The sequence below is a fragment of the Mobula hypostoma genome, chromosome 3 (genome assembly GCF_963921235.1).
Source record: "Mobula hypostoma chromosome 3, sMobHyp1.1, whole genome shotgun sequence".
In the NCBI taxonomy this organism is placed as follows: Eukaryota; Metazoa; Chordata; class Chondrichthyes; order Myliobatiformes; family Myliobatidae; genus Mobula; species Mobula hypostoma.
The window spans coordinates 214302648-214322166 of NC_086099.1; the positions used below are offsets into that span (position 1 = coordinate 214302648).

A 19519-nucleotide genomic window follows, 5' to 3' on the forward strand; every position below is an offset into this window, starting at 1 on the left:
ACGGACTCTGACAAGATTTTTTCAACTTAATCGTGACCAAGTATCAATTGACTTAATAACGGCTCAGTTTGTGCATGTTATCTTCAGAAATTTATCATATTGCTGTATTTAGTTATGTTTCACAATTCAGTTTAGAGAGTTTAATGTGTCTATGATGGCATTCTTGCTCTTTCTGTATACTACTTTGTCTTGGAAAGTACAGAATCATTTGATTAAGTAGTCATGTAATTCCCTGCTCTCCTCTCCTTGAATAACCTGATTCCAGCCTCTAAGATTTGTCTTCACTGAACCATCTGTTTCTTTTGTCTATGTTGGTTATGAGACAAGCTATGAGATATTGTATGTACCTTTTGTTATAGTGAACAAATTTAAATGAAGTAAAAGCCTTTGGCTGAAATAAAGATTTGTTAAGTGGGTAAGCAGGGAAGACTTTTCACACATTGGCAATACACATCAAATTCATCAGGTGTCTGACGAAATGCTTTTTTTTAAATTAAGGTAGTAGAACTTCCAATTAATGTAGCCTAAGTAAGAATAATCTCTGGCTGACTGTTGTCAGCAATCCATTTATCATGAATTAGTATGAGTGACTGAATGGAATTTTTGTCAAGATCAAATATAATTGCTATGTCAAGGGATTCCTACATTCAGCCATGTGTTTAGCCATGTGTTGGTATGCCATGCTGCATGTGATAGCATTAAAGAGCCCTTGTGGGCTACTATAAGCAGTGATATGAAATTTCATGGTCTAGCATTTCCATTGTTCTTTTGAAGTTCAAACTAAGTTTATTATCAAAGTACATATATGTCACCATAATACAATCCTGAGATTCAGTTCCTTGTGGGCATACTCAATAAATCCATAATACAATAATAATAGTAATAATAATAGAATCAATGAAAGACCACACCAACTTCATTCATATCAAGGAAGTGATCCTTTTTGGCTTGGTGAACACGAGCATATCTTGGTCAATACAAGTGTTTCCAAAGATGATGTGCCAGTGTGAGAAATTTAGTGTACTTATGCAGGGTCTCTGTGCTCCATTTTCCAGCATCTGCAGTCCCTTGTGTCTTCATATGACAGATTTAGCTTGTCTACATTTAGCAATTAGTTCTCAATTTTTGGATTTTTTTTTGGAAAAGTTTTTTCTCGTAATGATGTTCTGATAAATATCTTAAGCTAACTTTTTTGCATTTTAAATGATTTAAATTCAGTGTTAGGTGTTTTTCTTTTCTGTTGATAAAACAAAAAATTGTTAATATGCAGTGTTAAATCAACAAATTAATTAGAGTTCGTGTGCTACATACATCACACTACACTTGGTAAAGTTGCTGATATTAGACATCAACTTGTTTTATTTTAAACATTAGTTTTTATTTATTAAATTTCTAAACAGCAAACCTGTTTACATTCCTGCTGAAAAAAGAGATTTTGAAGGTAGCATTTGGGCTTGTAATACTAATATTTGTATGTGTATTTTGAAATACATAGGTGTTCCTGGAATGAATGGAGCTGTTGAGGAACAGTTACCAAAAGAAGAGGCAATTCAACAGCCAGACAACGGTATTAACCTTGTTGAAGATCAGAGTATTACAGTTAAGAAAAATGGTAGGAAGTTTATTAGTTTGATTTTCTGCCTTATGATTTGAGAACTTTGATTGGCAGCATGATGTGAGGGTTAACTCCTCATATCTTCCAAGCACTCTTGCTTATAAGCGATGACTGGAAAACATTAAAGTATTCCAGGAAAAGGTAAATTTTCTTATTATCATGTAGACTTTGGCTCCAACATGTCTTTCATTTCTTCATTTAATTTTAACTTCAAGATAATTTTTAATTTACTTCAATGAAAAGAGAATAAGTCTAAATATGAATTGATCTGCAGTAGATCATGCAATCCTATTGATGGATTCAGTGGTTTTCATAAGAGTTACATATGCCTGAAAGTCTGTCACAAAGAATTGATCACAGCTTATATGATATTACAAGAACACAAGAAAACAAGCAGGAACAGGATACTGGGCCCCATAATCTTGTACTGGCATTCAATTTGATCACAGCTGATCTGCCCAGCCTCGGCTCCTGCAGCATTTCAATAATGCCTTGAAATTCCTGATGTATCAAAACATTGTCTACCTCTCTTTAGATACCTCTAGTGATCTGGCCTCTGCACCCTCTGGATAAAGAATTCCTAGAGGTTCACTAGCTTCTGCCAGAAGTAGTTCTTTAGTTTTAGTTGAGTGCCCCTTGTAACTGCCCCCTTGATAGAGACTCTTGCACTAGTGCATCTCACTAGTGCAAGAGAGCATCTACTCTATCGTGCCTTCTTGAAGTCTTCTCAGTACTTGCATCTTCTTCTAAGCTCCAAAGAATGCAGAGCCAGCTCCTTTAACTCCATGATAAGTCAACCCTCTCATTCCAGGAATAAGTCTAGTGAATCTCTTCTGAACAGCTTCCAGAGCTGGTATGTTCTTCCCTAAACAAGAGGGACCAAATCTTTGAAAGTATCCAGGTGTGGTATCATTAACACCCTGTGAAAATGTAGCTTAACTATTTTTAAGCTTCAATTGTCTTACAATAAATGACAATGTACCATTTGCCTTACTAACCACCTACTGCAACATCCAGCTTTTGTGATCATGCATTCAAGTGATCACTAGATGCCTTTGTACTATCGATTTAGATAATAGTGTACTTTTTGATTATTTAAGCAAAAGTGCATGACTTCAGTTTTCCATGCTATATGACATTTGTCAAGATTTTACTCATTCGATCTATGCAAATCCTGTTGTAGAGCCCAAATATCCCTGTTGCAACATACTGTCTCATTTCTTTTAGTATCATCAACAAATTTGGTAGATTGTACTTTGCTAACTCTTCTAGGTCATGACTATAGAGGAAACTATAAACCTGTGGGATTCATTGCCACAAGCAGCTGTGGAGGCCAAGTCTGTATGTATATTTAAGGCAAAAGTTGATAGATTCTTCATTGGTCAGGGCACGAAGGGATGTGGGGAGAAGGCAGCGGATTGGGGCTAAGAGGAAAATTGGATCAGCCATGATGAAATGGCAGAGCAGACTCGATGGGCTAAATGACCTAATTCTGCTCCCATAGCTTGTGGTTTCATAGATAGTAAATAATTGGGAGCTCAGACCTGAATCTTAGGGCATTCTATTAGTTCAGCCAACCTGCAAAAGACCATTTATTCTGACTGTATGTCTTCCATATATTAACCATTCTTCAATGAATGCCAACATATTTCCATCAGTGCTATGAATTTTTATCCCGTGCTCCAGCCTTTTCAGTGACACCTTGCCAAATGCCTTCTTGAAATCCAAATATGCTGTAACTAAAAATTCCCTTCTATCATCTCTGCTCATGATATTCCTGGAGAACTTTAGCAAATTTGTGGAACATTATTTATCTTTCATAAATCCATGTTAATTTGTTTGATTACATTAAGTTTTTGTTTAAGCAGACTTTTTATGGTATTTGTCCTCCTGGCCTGCTCTTGCAAAATAAGGTAGAAGTTACATTTATATGTACTTAAGTGCTCACGTTTAGCTCTAAGCACTTTTCATATATTGTCATAGCAATATGAAGTACATTTCTTTCTCTTTCTCTGTAAATATGAATGTTTTAGTTCATGGAGCCTCCATTGTAACTATTGTACCATAACATCTACTCCATAATGGCTCCACAATATTCATAATGCAGTATGATGAAATATAAATATTTAGGAGGAATTTAACCATTAAGAAAAACTGACGCATATAAACAACCATGACTTTAAGATTTAATCTGAGTTTTGATTTGTTGTTTGTCAAAATATCTTTACAATTTCACCAAATTTACTTCAAAGTATTTGTATATATTGAAAAATGCCTGCCATGATTATTGCAGTTGAATATGCCCTGTCATATTGTATGCTTAAGTACAAATAGGAATCTGTCTCCATGGGAAAATATGATGGGGAAGGCACCCTTACTGCAAGCCAAGCAGTGATGTGTTTGTGCACTGGGGCTCTTCCCATTGCTGATGTAGCCTTAGGTGATTAATGAAGGAAAGTAAAATTAAACTTGACTTTGATTACACCTTGCTTCTTTTCCCACCCATCTCACACCTTCATGATAAGATGCCAAAGCACCATAATTGTTTTGAAAACAATGTCATTATTAACAAAAAATATTGAATGATTAGCATTGCTTTAAGAGTTGACATCCATTTTTTAGTTTCAGAAATGTAAATTTATAAAAATTACCCATTGCTATTTTGTTAGCCATGACTTTTTGTACTTTAATTTTCACATGTAATAATGTTTCATAGATACTTTTAATTTTAAAATGCTTGTAGATTTGGCAGCAGTCCATCCAACTGAACGTACGGAGTCTGATTTACCCAAGGAAGCTCTGGTTTCTGAAGAAGTACTTCAGCAGCATGAGAGTTCAACAGCAGTAACAGTGGTTCAAGATACAGAGATGAATGAAAAGAAACCTGAGACACTATTGCAACCTCAACCAAATGAGGAGACACAGGATTCAAAGGAGTCTGTCGAAGTAGCAACCCCAGTAATAGAACATCAGGTTTGTGAGAACAAGACTGAACCAATGGAAGTTTTTGCCACGCAAGTGTCAAATAATGGGCCTGTATCAAATACTGGACCCGTGCAAGAGGTCACACTGACCAAGGAGCTTCCAGAAGTTGTACTGGTGGATAGTGTGGCACAGAAAAGTGAAGAAAAAAGTTCCCAAGTGTCTCACAGTAGCAGTGTTGAAGCTGAAGAAACGCCTAGTGAGTGTACATCAGAGCTGAGTTCACCAAATGAAAGTAAAACTGAGAAAGCATTTGGAGAAGTTGACAATAATTATGCCGGCAGCACTAAATCCTCGATTTCTCCCTCTTCTGTGATTGTTTCGCTTGGGCTGACTCCAGTGACTAATATGTCTCACACTTCAGCTCCGAGCACATTTGGTTCAGGAATTCCTGCACCTACCTTCGTACCTCTGGTTCCAAAAATCGGTATGGGAAAACCAGCTATTACCAAAAGGAAATTCTCTCCAGGAAGACCCCGAATGAGACAGGTAAGATTTTCTAATACTTATATATACATATTTTGAAGGTTAACAATTTTACCTGAATGTAACTGTTCATATACTGTATCTTACTGGTGATACATTGTGTTGCAGTGCAAGACAAAGTTAAAGTTTATTGTCATATGCACAAATGGGTGTATGCGTGGGTGCAGTGAAAAACATACTTGCAGCAGTATCACGGGCATATAGCATCACATAAGCAGCATTCACAAGAAAAACAAGTTGAACACAATTTCTACAAGAAGCAGATATAAACAGCACAAAAAAGTCCATTTTAGTGCCAAGTGCTCAGTGTTGCTGAACTGTTGTGATTCGTGTAAAAGAGTCAGAAACCATGAGGACGTAAAGGAAAACATTTTGTTTGAAAATTGTAGTTGCTTTAACAAAATCTCAGATTTTGCTTGCTTTATCTCGTATGAAAATTGTGTTGAAAGCAGTTTTTAAACTTAATGTGAACAATACCAAATTAAGCTACTGGTTTAAAAAAAATACTTTCAATTTTAGTTTCCGAGATGGCACACAGTAAGCCTTAAATAAGAAATTCAGATGCATTCTTCAGACCCAATTTGAATGAATCTGGATATACTTATCTCCATTAGTGCTGTACACGACTTTATTCATTGTCCGTGTAATCTAATCGTAGCACAAACCCATTTAAAACTTTCATTCTAATTGCATGCAATGTGTTAGAGCATTTTCAGATTTTTAACATAGAAATTAGTTTTCATAAAGCTTATGATTTCTCTAAACAAAAATGGGAAAAAAATCTGCATCTGTAAAGGTTCCATGCCTTTTTAATTCACATCAGTACCAAGTAAAGTCTATTAAATGCTCAGTGCAAGTTTTTCAAGAAATGTAGGAAATGTGTAATAAATCTGGTCTTTGAGTGTAACTTGAAAAATTATTCAGTGAAGGAGCTGGATATTAACTACATCACCTGATCAAACAAGTTATGAATGCTTGCTAATCTGCAATGTGAAAGCTAAAATGGCATGCAAAAGTTTGGGCACCCCTGGTCAAAATTTCTGTTACTGTGAATAGCTAAGCGAGTAAGAGTCTTTCATTCCTTGTTTGGGGGATTTTCGCCCATTCTTCCTTGCAAAAGGCTTCTAGTTCTGTGAGATCCTTGGCTGTCTTGCATGCACTGCACTTTTCAGGTCTATTCACAGATTTTCGATGATGTTTAGGTCGGGGGACTGTGAGGGCCATAGCAAAACCTTCAGCTTGCGCCTCTTGAGGTAGTCCATTGTGGATTTTGAGGTGTGTTTAGGATCATTATCCTGTTGTAGAAGCCATCCTCTTTTTGTTTTCAGCTTTTTTACAGACGGTGTGATGTTTGCTTCCAGAATTTGCTGGTATTTAATTGAATTCATTCTTCCCTCTACCAGTGAAATGTTCCTCATGCCACTGGCTGCAACACAAGCCCAAAGCATGATTGATCCATGCCCGTGCTTAACAGTTAGAAAGGTGTTCTTTTCATGAAATTCTGCACCCTTTTTTCTCCAAACATACTTTTGCTCATTGCGGCCAAAAAGTTATATTTTAGCTTCATCAGTCCTCAGGACTTGTTTCCAAAATGCATCAGGCTTGTTTCGATGTTTCTTTGCAAACTTCTGACGATGAATTTTGTGGTGAAGATGCAGGAAAGGTTTTCTTCTGATGATTCTTCCATGAAGGTCATATTTGTGTAGGTGTCGCTGCACAGTAGAACAGTGCACCACCACTCCAGAGTCTGCTAAATCTTCCTGAAGGTCTTTTGCAGTCAAACGGGGGTTTTGATTTGCCTTTCTAGCAATCCTACAAACAGTTCGCTCGGAAAGTTTTCTTGGTCTTCCAGACCTCAACTTGACCTCCACCATTCCTGTTAACTGCCATTTCTTAATTACATTACGAACTGAGGAAACGGCTACCTGAAAACGCTTTGCTATCTTCTTCTAGCCTTCTCCTGCTTTGTGGGCATCATTTATTTTAATTTTCAGAGTGCGAGGCAGCTGCTTAGAGAAGCCCATGGTTGCTGATTGTTGGGACAAGGTTTGAGGAGTCAGGGTATTTATAAAGCTTTGAAATTTGCATCACCTGGCCTTTCCTAACGATGACTATGAACAAGCCATAGCCCTAACAAGCTAATTAAGGTCTGAGATCTTGGTAAAAGTTATCTGAGAGCTCAAATCTCTTGGGGTGCCCAAAGTTTTGCATGGTGCTCATTTCCTTTTTTTCCACTCTAAAATTGTACAAAACAAAAATAATACACTAATCTTGCTTAAAATGTTGAAAAGAATGTTTCATCTTTAACGATGACTTTTGGAGATCACTTAACTATTCACAGTAACAGAAATTTTGACCGGGGTGCCCAGACTTTTGCATGCCACTGTATGCCTTTAAAATGTCTCTATTAAGATTGGGGGCGGGGGGGGGGGGTAGTGTGTTATAGCTTTAAAGGTAATTAATATGGTTGGCTTGTCCGTGGCCAGAAAAATGAATTAGAAAACTCTACAAAGCAGTCACTGGACGGCATTTGGAGTTCTGAGTGCATTTTTGGTTATTGCCATGTAGGAAGGAATGTAGTTTAGCTTGAGAATATAGAGGATACTACCTGGATTGGAGGCCTTAGGTTATGGGAAACAATCTGATGAGATAAATTGCCCAGAATGCTGGAGGAAGTCAATGTCAAAACAGTTTCTATGGAAATGAATAAACAGTCAGTGTTTTGGGTCAAGACTCTTATGGACTGGAAAGGAAGGGGGAAGATGCCAGAATGAAAAGATGGAAGGAGGAAAAGCTAGCAGGTGATAGATGAAGCCAGGTGATCAAGTTGTACAGCATCGACAAAACAGTCTTTTTGGCCCAATACAGCTGTACTGATCATCATGTCTAATCCCACTATACTAATCCTACTTGCCTGCATTAATTCCATATCGCTTGTGCTACAACACACTTTCTCACAGTGGTTTACATGTGTAGAAAGTATCTTGTACTCCAGAAAACATTTTTGCTAAAGTTCATATTTTTTTAAGTGTAAGCATTCAAATTAATTCTGTTCATGTCATTTTAACTGCATAAATTGAATATTGTTTTAAAGCTGCTGGAGGGAGGGAGATATTAATTGGGAATGAACAGCTTAAACCACTGATAAAAAGCCAGCCTCTAGGATATAGGTAGATTAAATCCTAGAGCAGGAACTGAAAAAGTTGAACTAAGGATCTTTAACGATCTATGGAAACAAAATTCTCATCTACATCTTGAAGAAACTGCGCTAATTTGTAGAATCCATCTTTGGTAGCCAGAGTAGTGGAGGGTCTCCTGAAAGAATCAAGTATTCACAGAAATACAGAAAAAATGAATTTTGGCTCTAAAAATGGCAAAAAGATCTGGGAGGACTAATCCTGTTGAATGGAACTTTTAACCGCAATTCCTAAATATAAAGTATTTTAGTAAAGAGTTCTGTTTAGTCGTCTCAATTACATAGTGAACAGCTTAGCACATGAACAGGCCTTTTGGCCTACAATATTGTGCCAAACTGATTAAGATAATGACAACTAATAAATCCCTTTAGCCTGTACATGATCTATAGCTTTACATTCTCTGTATATTCATGTGTCACTCCAAGAGCCCTTTAATTAGCTCTGACATGTGTTCTTCCACTGCCATCCCTGGCTGCACATTCTAGGCACCCACTACACTCTGGAAAATAAAACTTGGTCCGCACCTCCTTTGAACTTAACCCCGCCCCCCCCCCCCCCCCGTGCTTCCTCATAGGACAACCAAACTAGTCCAGGTACTAATTTAGTAAATCTTCTCTGAATTGCTTTCAATGCATTGACTGTTTTTTTTAAAATAAGGAGACCAATCTTGTTTACAATACTTCCAATGGAATCTTACCGTTGAACTGCGTAAATGAACCTGTCTACTTTTGTATTCCGTTTCCCAAGCTAGCGGTAGTAGTATTGGTAGCTTTTCTAGTTACCTGCAAATCATGCACTGTAACACTCAGATCTTCCCACCTGTCAGAGCTCTGCAATCTCCCACTGTTTATAATTTTTTTTTAACTTTCCTGCCATAATGAACATTTTCACGTTTTTTCACATTATATTCCAGTTGCCAGATCTTTTCCCTCTCGCTTAAACTATCTGTATTCCTTTCCAGTTTCCTTATATCCTCCTCACAGCTTACTTCAACATCTACCTCTGTCAGCAGAAAGTTTAGCCCAATCTAATTTTACTTTTTGGTATCAGGTGAGTGGGAGCAGTCTTCTCCAGGTGGATTTTGCAACTGTAAAGGATTTATTATTAAAAGTGATGCAGTGCATATGGCAAGATGTAACTTAGATTTGTAATTGACCACTGTAGAGGTGCTTTCTCAAGCAGCAATTGAGGTGCTTGGTTGCATTGCAAGGCCTGATTTATTGAAGAAGTGTAAAAGCAAAGACCTGGGCACAAAGATCATGAAGAGATGGAGATGCAGAACAGATTTGAAGCCACAGTGAAGGAGATCCCAGCTGCATAAGGTAGAATAGCGTTGATTAAATTGAACCTTCAGCTTCCAACACAGTTGAGATTGTTTCTGGGATTCGTGGCACTAGCATCAAAGTAGGAATTACATTTTTGCTGGTAATTGGGTTTCTTGAAATTTATGATATTGGCAAGAAATTGAAGGTGGAAGCTTCAGACTAGCAGTTATGTTTAATTTGATTGGTTCACATCTAAAGTCAGTTATATGACATCAAGGATGACATTTCTTGCTTTGTATCTTGTCAGCCATCAACTATGATTGCAGATGAAAATGTCATTTCTATAGGTTAAATGACTGAGGTGTAACTTTCTGCAATAGCTTAATATAATAATTAAGCAAAGCATGTGCTGCACCTGTAATTCAACCCATGTTCTGATGCAATTTCTGAGCTTGGATATTTTTGAAATGACTAGCAAGAACACAATTATCAAATCTTTTAAGTATTAGATTAAGATCATTTGAACCTGTTTTCCCCAAACATTGTAGATGTTTTATATTTAAAACTAAAAACAATGGATCTAAAAGTTATGGATTTGTTTTTGTTCCATAGATGAATTCGCTATGTCTTTCTTTTTCACAGTTGAATAGCTTTTGTTTTGTTCTCTTTTTTCCCTGGGATTGATGGTAGTCTCCCCAACTTTTCAAATGGCTGTATTAAAATATTACATGAAATAATAAACATTTAAAATAATGCTCTTTTGAATATCACGGTTTTTAACATTTCTCTCTAATAGAACATCAGCTGCAGCTAAGCTCCAGAGTTTATTTTTTATGTTCTTGACTTGAGTCTAATTATCCTGTTGTTAAATCCAAATATTCACTGCAGTTTCCTCTCTTCACAGTATTTGATCTTTATGCCTATGTCTTGCATTTTCCTCTTCTTCAACTTGAACCCTGAATTGCATTTATTACCCACCTCTGCCTCAGTCCGTAAATGGACTGCCAGATTTTCTCTCCAAGTGATGATGAACCACTAAACTTTGTTATTATGACATATTTCTTAATAACTACCATTTACAGTATCACTGCAGCTGTAACTAGCACAATAGGTATGGGATGATGCTTGTCTAATTTTTTTCCAGCTGACTTGAATTCCAGAAAATTTATTGTTGTCATTGCCACAGGTGGATGTAGAGGCCAGGTATTTAAGGCTGAGGTTGATAAGATTCTTGATAAGTCAGAGCATGAAAGGTACAGGAAGAAGGCAGAGGAATGAGGTTGAGGGGGAAACTGGAAAAGCCATGATCAAATGGCAGAGCAGAATGGATGGGCCAAATAGCCTAGTTCTTCTCCTATGTCTTATGGTCTTAATATTATAACCCAATAATCTGTTCATTTCATAACTGAATTTCACCAATAGATTTTGAGTGTTGAATCATTTAGGGGAAAAATAGGGTAGATGTTGACTTCTTTAGTTGTCCTGCAGGATGCATTCTTTGCTCATTCTGATGCTTGGAAGGTTACTGACAGATTTTAATTTTGAGGCTTTGTAACTGTATTCATTATGAATAACTTCATTTTTTTAACTCTTGTTGCCTGTTCCTTAAGTATCTTAACCCTAACCTCCTTCAACTTTTAGACACAGACACTAAGATACTCCTGTTCCTTTTATTTTGTAGCATCCAACTGTGATGGAGTATTCCATTGCCTAACTGCCTCCCGAGTGCTCTCACCCCTCCCCAGACTGATTTACAGATGCAATTTTTGTTTGCAGCTAACCAGTCTTCCTGTGTCGTCCTTCACCCTCTGTCAACTACACTGCCAATTTTGCAGTCATTATGAGCCTTTTATCTGTGGGCCTACACTTAAGTCTAGATCAAAAGCTGTACATCTGGTCACTAAAATTACCGTCAATTATTGCAGTTTGTTTCGTTGCCACTCAGCTAATTTTTAATTCACCTTGCCAATTTATTTTGGTTTGAGTGGTTTTAAGTTTCTTGATCAGTTTGTCTTGTGGTTTTGGTTCTGTTTTGCTTTATTTGGTCTAATAATTAGTTTATGGAATAGCGTCAATAACCAGGTTACACTTTAATCTGTTTGGATTCATCCACAGTGATTTCAAATATTTTTTCAGTTTTTAAAAAAGAGAAAACAAAGAAATCTTTCCCAACATCATATTGCAGATGGATTACTTTTTAGTAGAAATACAGTTGTAATTTTGGGTTATTAGTTATGAAGTCTGAAAAGACACTTCAGATCAACAATGTATAGAAGTCCTGAATTCAAATTGAGCTGGAAGCTTATGATTTTGCACTGGAGGATGCACTAAAAGCAAGTAGTATATTTTTAGAAAATAGCAGATGATTCCCTAATTGATGAATTGGAAAAGAAAGTCTCCTTTATATTATATCATCTCAGGCAAACCAAAGTACCTTAAAAAGAATGAAGTAGCTTGAAAGTGAATTGATTGTAGGCAAAAGCAATACAAGGCCCAAGCAACGAAATTTAAAACACAGCTATCCAGCTAAATGCTTCAGTATGCTATTGGACAACTGTTACTCCATCATAGGTATCAAATATTTGTGCAATTAAATTTTAAATTTTAAATTCTTACTACACCAAACAATATACAAGAAGTAAGGCCCCAACACGTAAAGAAATAGGTAGAAAATTTGATTTAACTAAGTTTAGTTTTGAATTTTTTAATCAAGTTTTAAAAATTTGAAATAATTAAAGAAAAAAGTGCTTAAAGTGCTTTAATTAAAGAAAAAAGAAAAATGTTGTATCGTTCTCTAAAGTCTCATTGCAAAGTCACTTAACAAGTGATATTCAACACAGCACAGTATAGGTCTATGTTTTAAGCTACAGTTTCTGACTTGGAGGGTGCCTGATATAAGAGAAACTGATGTCCATGTGAATTAGATTTCATTAGTAAGATAGGATCCATTTTGACAGAAGTATGCAAAGTGTAAAACATCCTGGCAATATGCTCAGATTCTAGTTGTTCACTGAAGTATACTAGCATTTACCCTTAAAAATAGATTCTTTTTTGGATTATATGCTCTGTGTATGGTCCACAATAAAATTATTTGGAAATGGTTTGAAAAATGCATCATGCTGCTCAGTAGTTATCGTTGGCATATCAAGTAAATGCTTAGATTAGCGCATGTGAGCTGAGAGCATATCAGGTGCCAAATATCCTATAACTACTAATCATTTAGCCCTTTTCCTCCATTTTTTAAAAATCAGTACTGCAAGGTTTCTTATTTTTGATACAGATGTTGTAATAAACTTAAGGTCAATTATAAAGAATGGGTTGTAAATGCTTATCCCAGAAGGTATGGTGGTTATTCAGTTTATTTTAGAACCGTATGCTAATTAGAGGAAGGAGCAAGTTACACTGAGTACCTGTGCTTGCATAAATAGAAATTTCAATGCATTATTTTTACCTTGAGCATTTCTTAAGTTGAGTATTTATTGTAGAGTTACCAACGCATTTCAAATTAGAAAAATAAAGTACAGATTTCTGTACAGGTAAGCTGTAGTATAGTTGGAAATGAAATGCTCACTAGAGTAGTCTGCATCTGTGGAGTAAGAAACAGATCAATGGTTTCATCTGGATGGACTTTCAGAAGAACTGGCATAAGCAGTTCTATCTCCATGGATACATGGATACAGCCTGTCTTGCTGACCTTTTGAGCATTTTGACTCACAACCAAGTCAAACACAATAATATACCAAAATAAGAAATTTTCCTCTCTGCTACTGGTTTTGAGGGTGAAACTCTTCCAATCTCTTTGGCAGGTTAAATTTGCTTAAGTAGTAAATTATTTGGTGGTTGCAATGTTAATCCCTCCTGCCCTTTTCCATGTATTGTTTAATTTTGCATACTTTATTATTTAAAGCATCATGTCCTGCAAACAAAAATGCTCCTGTGCTTTTATTTTGTATTACCATATTAGTCACATATTTAACATTTAAGTTTATTTTGCTGGGGGTTTCCCCAATTACATCTTTTTTCACCTACCATATCCTAGGGCATATGGGCGACAAATGCTATGAGTTCCCCTTCCTGGTCTGCAAACAATTTTGAATCTCGGGAGAGTATGATAAAAACAAAGCAACCTCAGAACAGCATTTGGAGCATCAAAGTGGTAATTCATATAATTTAGTTTTGTTTTATTCCCTTGGTGTTATTATTTGGCTTGGCTGTTTCTGTCATGTAATTAGAGTAGAATGATTTTTAATTCTCATTTGTTCATTCTTATTTTGCAAGCATCATACGCTGTTTAGGAGATGCTATTGAGATGGGTGACATCTTCATTCCCTATCACCCCTTATCTTTGTTCTTATTCCTGCTCTTTTATTATAGGGACATTTTTAACATATGAAATCAAAGTACACTGTGCATATTTCCCCAACATGCTCAAGTACAGAGCTCCTGCTGAGAGAGATCTTCCAGATGGTTTTCCCTGAACTCTACTGTCAGTTTTATTGAACTGTTATTGTTGTCACTGCTAACTTCACTGTGCACCATAATATCATTTTACTATTTTCTTTTCACCATTGTAATTTATAACATTTAACTCCTGAGGCTTCTTATAAACTTTTTAGTATTTCTGTTTGTGAAGTCATAATGAAGTTACATTTGTTCAGTGTAATTTTCTTTATCTAGCAAATAAGCATTGTATAGAGTCTAGCAAAGGAATAAGTCTTTGCAGCCCAATCTACGTGCACATATTTAATCTGAACATGATTCTCATCTCTTCATCTAGTTTCATTATTCATACACAATTTTTTTTCCAATTTCTCTTTCTTTCCACTTGTGGTAAGGGTTTCTCTCAAATTCTTGTAGATTTGTTAGTAACTATCTTATTTATGTGGAGGTGTCTTAATTTGTGTTTTGTCTTAAAAATAAACCCTCTTGGGTGTTGTTTCTCATATGTATCACCTCATGAACGAAGCTTGTTGACTGTATTTGTTATGTGTGATTGTAATTCCAGTTTTGCAGTCTATCAACTCAGATGTGGGTACTTTATATGAACTACCTTGTATATTATTATCTGCTTTTAATAATCTTGAAGCTGGTTGGAAACTTCTTAACAATATATGAAAAGCTAGGAAAAAAACTCAGCAGGTCAGGCAGCACCTATGGAGGAAAATGAACAGTCGACATTTTGGGCCAAGACCCTCCATCTGCAGTTAGTGAGTCTTGAAGCGACTTGGTCTGAAATGTCAGCTGTTCATTTTCCTCCAAAGACGCTGCTTGACCTGCTGAGTTCTTCCAGCTTTTTGTGTGTCTTGATCTAGATTTCTAGCATCTACAGTCTCTCTTAAAATTCTTTAGTAACTTTGCTAAAAAAACAAATTCAAACACAAAAGTGGTTTAAATTAAGATGCAGAGATACTCTTTTGAGGTTATAGATATTTGGTGGGCATGGGCATGGAGAAGTAATTGATCTTGTTATGTGTTATGAACTTTCTCTGATAAGATTGTAAGTGTTTTTAGTATATGATTGTCCTCCCCAATCACAAAATTCTACCATTGCATTCTAATAGAAATGGGTTTCACTGCCAAGACTATCCAGGTAGGTCTCACGGGACCTTTCCAAAATTATTTTCCTTCACTCCACCCATTTCCCTGTCAATGCTTGTAAGGAAATGGTGCATACAGACCTCAGAATTCTCTGCCACAATTCTACAAGTGTGCTGGGTTCGCTATTTTAGTCGCCAGTGTGATGTTAAATTCATTGGCAGTCTAACATTCATTGACTATCTTTTTTTTTTGCCCTTGAGACGATCCTGGTAAGCCACCATCTTGAATTTCTACATTGGAGGCAGTTCCACAGTGCTGTGTGTTTGGAATTATAGTATACTTAGCAATTTTCTCAAGTAGACCACAAGACCATAAGACATAGAAGCAGAATTAGGCTATTTGGCCCATCGAGTCTGCTCTGCCATTTAATCATGGCTGATCCTTTCTCCCCTCCTTAGCCCCGCTCCCTGGCTTTCTTCACATAACCTTTGATGCTGTGTCAAATCAAAAACCTTTTAAGCTTTTCCACATCTACTCTGTCTAGGCCTTTCAACATTCAATAGGTTTCAATGAGATCCCCCCTCATCCTTCTTGATTCCAGCGAGTACAGACTAATGCTATCAAATGTTCCTTGTATGATAATCCTTTCATCCCCAGAAACATCCTTGTGAACCTCCTCTGAAGCCTCTCCAATGTCAGCACATTTTTTTAAGATGAGGAGCCGGAAGGTATTTACAATACTCAAAGGTGAGGCCTCACCAGTGCATTATAAAGTCTCAGCATCACATCCCTGCTCTTGTGTCCCTTGCTCAACACTGACTTTACCTTTTCTGGTTGGCTGCTGGTGACGAATGGTGTTCCTCAGGAGTCAGTGCTGGACCTGCTACTTTTCACATTGTTTGTCAATGATTTAGACAGTCCATCATCTAAATCATTTATATATAGCATAAAAGAAGTGGTCCCCATACCAACCCCTTTTCTCACTGTTACCATTAGGTAGGAGGTACAGAAACCTAAAGGCACACACTCAGTGATTCAGGAACAGCTTCTTCCCCTCTGCCAACCGATTCCTAAATGGACATTGAACCCTTGGACATTACTTCAGTTTTTAAAAAAAAAATATGTAGTATTTCTGTTTTTTGCACGATTTTTAATCTATAATACGTATACTATATAAAGTGTATCGAAAGAGATTTACTTATTATTAATTTATTCTTTTCTTCTATATTATGTATTACATTGAACTGCTGCCACTAAGTTAGCAAATTTCACGTCACATGCTGGTGATGGATTCTGATAGTAGGCTCATCGATAAACTGCTCTAAAAAGCCACCTTGTAGGCGTTTAACAAACTCACTCTCTCGAAATCCATTTCCAACCTGATTTTCCCAATTGACCTGCATGTTGAAATCTCACATGCTTTCTCTCCCTCTCCAAAATGTTGTGGACGTGATCAGAGATGTCCCTGAACCCAGGCACCTGGGAGGCAACTTACCATCTGGGTGTTCTGTTCACGTCCACAGAATCTCTTGTCTGTTCCCCTGGCTGTTGAGGCCCCTATAACTACCGCTTCCCCCTTCTCCCTCTTTTGATTTTGCGCCACGGACCTATACTCAGTGCCAGTAACCCGGTCTTCGTGCTATTCCCCTGGGACATCATCCCCTACAACAGTATCCAAAATGGTATACTTATTATTGAGGGGAATGGCTACAGGCTCTGCGTTAACTGCCTATTAACATTTCCATTTCTCCTGACAGTCGCCCAGCTACTTGCCTCCTGCAACTTTGGGATAACTACTTCCCTGTAAATTTGATCGATTATCTCATCACTTTCCCGTATAAGCCGAAGGTCATCCAGCTGCTGCTCCAGATTCCTAACACTGTCTTCAAGGAGCTGCAGCTGGATGCACTTCTCACAGGTGTAGTTCCCTGGGAGACTGTGGGTGTCCAAGGATGCCAACATCCAGCATGAGGAACGCCCACAGCTATTTACTACCCATTTCTTATCAGGGTGAAAAGAAAAGGGAACCTTAACAGAAGCTTACCTAGAAACAATGTCTCTTTCGAACTGAAGCCTCCTTTGAGCCAAAGCCTGACACTGCTCCTCTCACCACTGGCCTACTCCCAACAATGGCAGCCCCACTTGTCCCTTCTATACTTTTAAACAAGCTTCACTGACCTGTGAGAAACCTCATCACTGTGGCCTGCTCCTGCCGCTGTTTGGGCTGTTGAGGTTACCCAATTTCCCTGTCCTTGAGTAATAGAGGTTGGAATTCCAGTACTGTTGAAGGAGGATTCCAGTCTTTTTATTACATCTAATGGATAGCTACAAGTGTGTCATTAATGAATATTAGTTCTGGTAAATGGAATACCAGTCAAGTCTACTGGCTGGTCTGGACCAACTGTGCAACTGTGGCTTCACTTAACTGTTCATACAATATTAAGCTGTGGCTTAACTAGTATCAGTCAAACATTTGGTTAGGTAATCTACAGAACAGTGTTGGTGCTGCAAGGGCCAAAGTGCTGGCTTTTAGATGAAATATTGAACAGTGTCAGGTACTGCCGACTCAATTTGATAGATGCAAGATGGTTTAATTTTCTATTCTCTTATTCCTGTATTGTGGAGATTTAAAATTTGATAGTTTTTTTTGTCATGAAGTGCACTGGAATGTTCTCAAAGGACTACAAAGCTTGCTCTATAAATTGATATCTTCTTTCTTTTGTAGATGGTAGAAAAACTTTGGGGGATCTGGAAATGAGTCACTTAGCACAGAAAACTGAACCTCCACTCAATTCATACAGCTATAGGATAGATGTTTATGTTCAAAAGTAGCGCCCAGCATATCGATGCTGGTATTGCCACTGAAGCTCAGGCCAGATGAGATTTTTGTTGAAAAAGCAGATTTTTCTAGAGTTGAATGGCACAAGATTGCTTATCGTGTATACCTGAAGCTAGTATTTCATCATCATAAGGCACTTGTGAGACCACACTTGGAGCATTGTGTGCAATTTTGGGCTCCTTATTTTAGAAAGGATATACTGACTTTGGAGAGGGTTCAGTGAAGATTCACGAGAATGAGTTCAGGAATGAAAGGGTTACCATATGAGAAACGTATGGCAGCTCTTGGGCTGTATTTCCTGGAGTTCAGGAGAATGAGGGGGGATCTTACAGAAACATTCCAAATGTTAAAAGGCCTGAACAGATTAAATATGGCAAAGTTATTTCCCATGGTAGGGGATTCTAGGACAAGAGGGCGCGACTTCAGGATTGAAGGGCGTCCTTTTAGAACTGAGATGCGGAGAAATTACTTTAGTCAGAGGGTGGTAAATCTGTGGAATTTGTTGCCACAAGCTGCTGTGGAGGCCAAGTCATTGGGTGTAGTTAAGGCAGAGATAGATAGGTTCTTGATTAGTCAGGGCATCAAAGGGTGTGGGGTGATAACAGGGGAGTGAGGATGACTGGAAGAATTGGATCAGCCCATGGCCTATTTCTGCTCCTATATCTTATTGTCATCAGAATTTTTAACTCAATATGATCTGGGTTGTTATCTGATGAGGTTTTGAAGGATACTGAGAATTGTACTAACAGCTGACAATCTCCAGTTCTGATCTTACGATGAAATAGCTGAGCTTTGCTAAGCCTAAGATATTGCATTGAGGAATTCCTGTGGCATTGTGAGGTAATAAAACTCTGAAACATGCATTGTCCTTCGTCCTCTCGGCCAGTACAAGAGTATTTTCCAGAATCCTCCACTTCATTGCCATTCAATTTCTACCAGACCTTGAACACATTTTAGATTTTGGGACTTCTTTGCCCAGATATGGATCGAGGCTAAAGTGAAGTTGTGAGCCAAGTGGTTCTGGCAAAATAATGAACTAAGCATCAGCAATTCTGATTAAACAGCTTGAAGGTGTGACTTCTACCAGCTGGTTCACATCTAGGTTCTTATGCAAATTAGTCAATTGTAATGTTTACTACTACAGGTCTGACTGAGTAAGGGAAAAATGTACCTTTTCTAAAGAGAATTGGTCAGTTGTATAACAATGTGGTAGTTTCAGAATCAGAAATAATTGAAAAAGGATCTAGTGCTTTCCTGGCATATATGACGAATAAACTGTGATAAATAAAATATGATCCCAAGAAAGGGAGTTTGTGGAGTCCCTCCGAGATGGATTCTTAGAACAGCTTGTACCGGACCCTACCAGAGAGAACGCAATTCTAGATTTAGTGTTGTGTAATGAACCGGATTTGATCAGGGACCTCAAGGTAAGGGAGCCATTAGGAGGTAGTGACCATAATATGATAAGTTTTAATCTACAATTTGAGAGGGAGAAGGGAAACTCGGAAGTGTCAGTATTACAGTTGAACAAAGTGAACTATGGTGCTATGAGGGAGGAGCTGGCCAGAGTTCAATGGAACAATACGCTAGCAGGGAT

General features: G+C 37.5%; 1 protein-coding gene across 10 annotated transcripts in view; it reads left to right on the plus strand.

Moving 5' to 3' along the window:
- Positions 1-19519, plus strand: part of kmt2ca (lysine (K)-specific methyltransferase 2Ca) — a 491834-nt gene that overhangs the window by 270775 nt on the left and 201540 nt on the right. For 7 of the 10 annotated variants that reach the window (XM_063044443.1, XM_063044442.1, XM_063044440.1 and 4 more), the window contains 3 exons: positions 1496-1612; positions 4359-5086; positions 13585-13701. In XM_063044443.1, the coding sequence (XP_062900513.1) occupies positions 1496-1612; positions 4359-5086; positions 13585-13701 (962 nt within the window). The remainder of the gene's footprint in view (positions 1-1495; positions 1613-4358; positions 5087-13584; positions 13702-19519) is intronic. The other 3 variants (XM_063044448.1, XM_063044450.1, XM_063044446.1) reach the window with 2 other exon arrangements.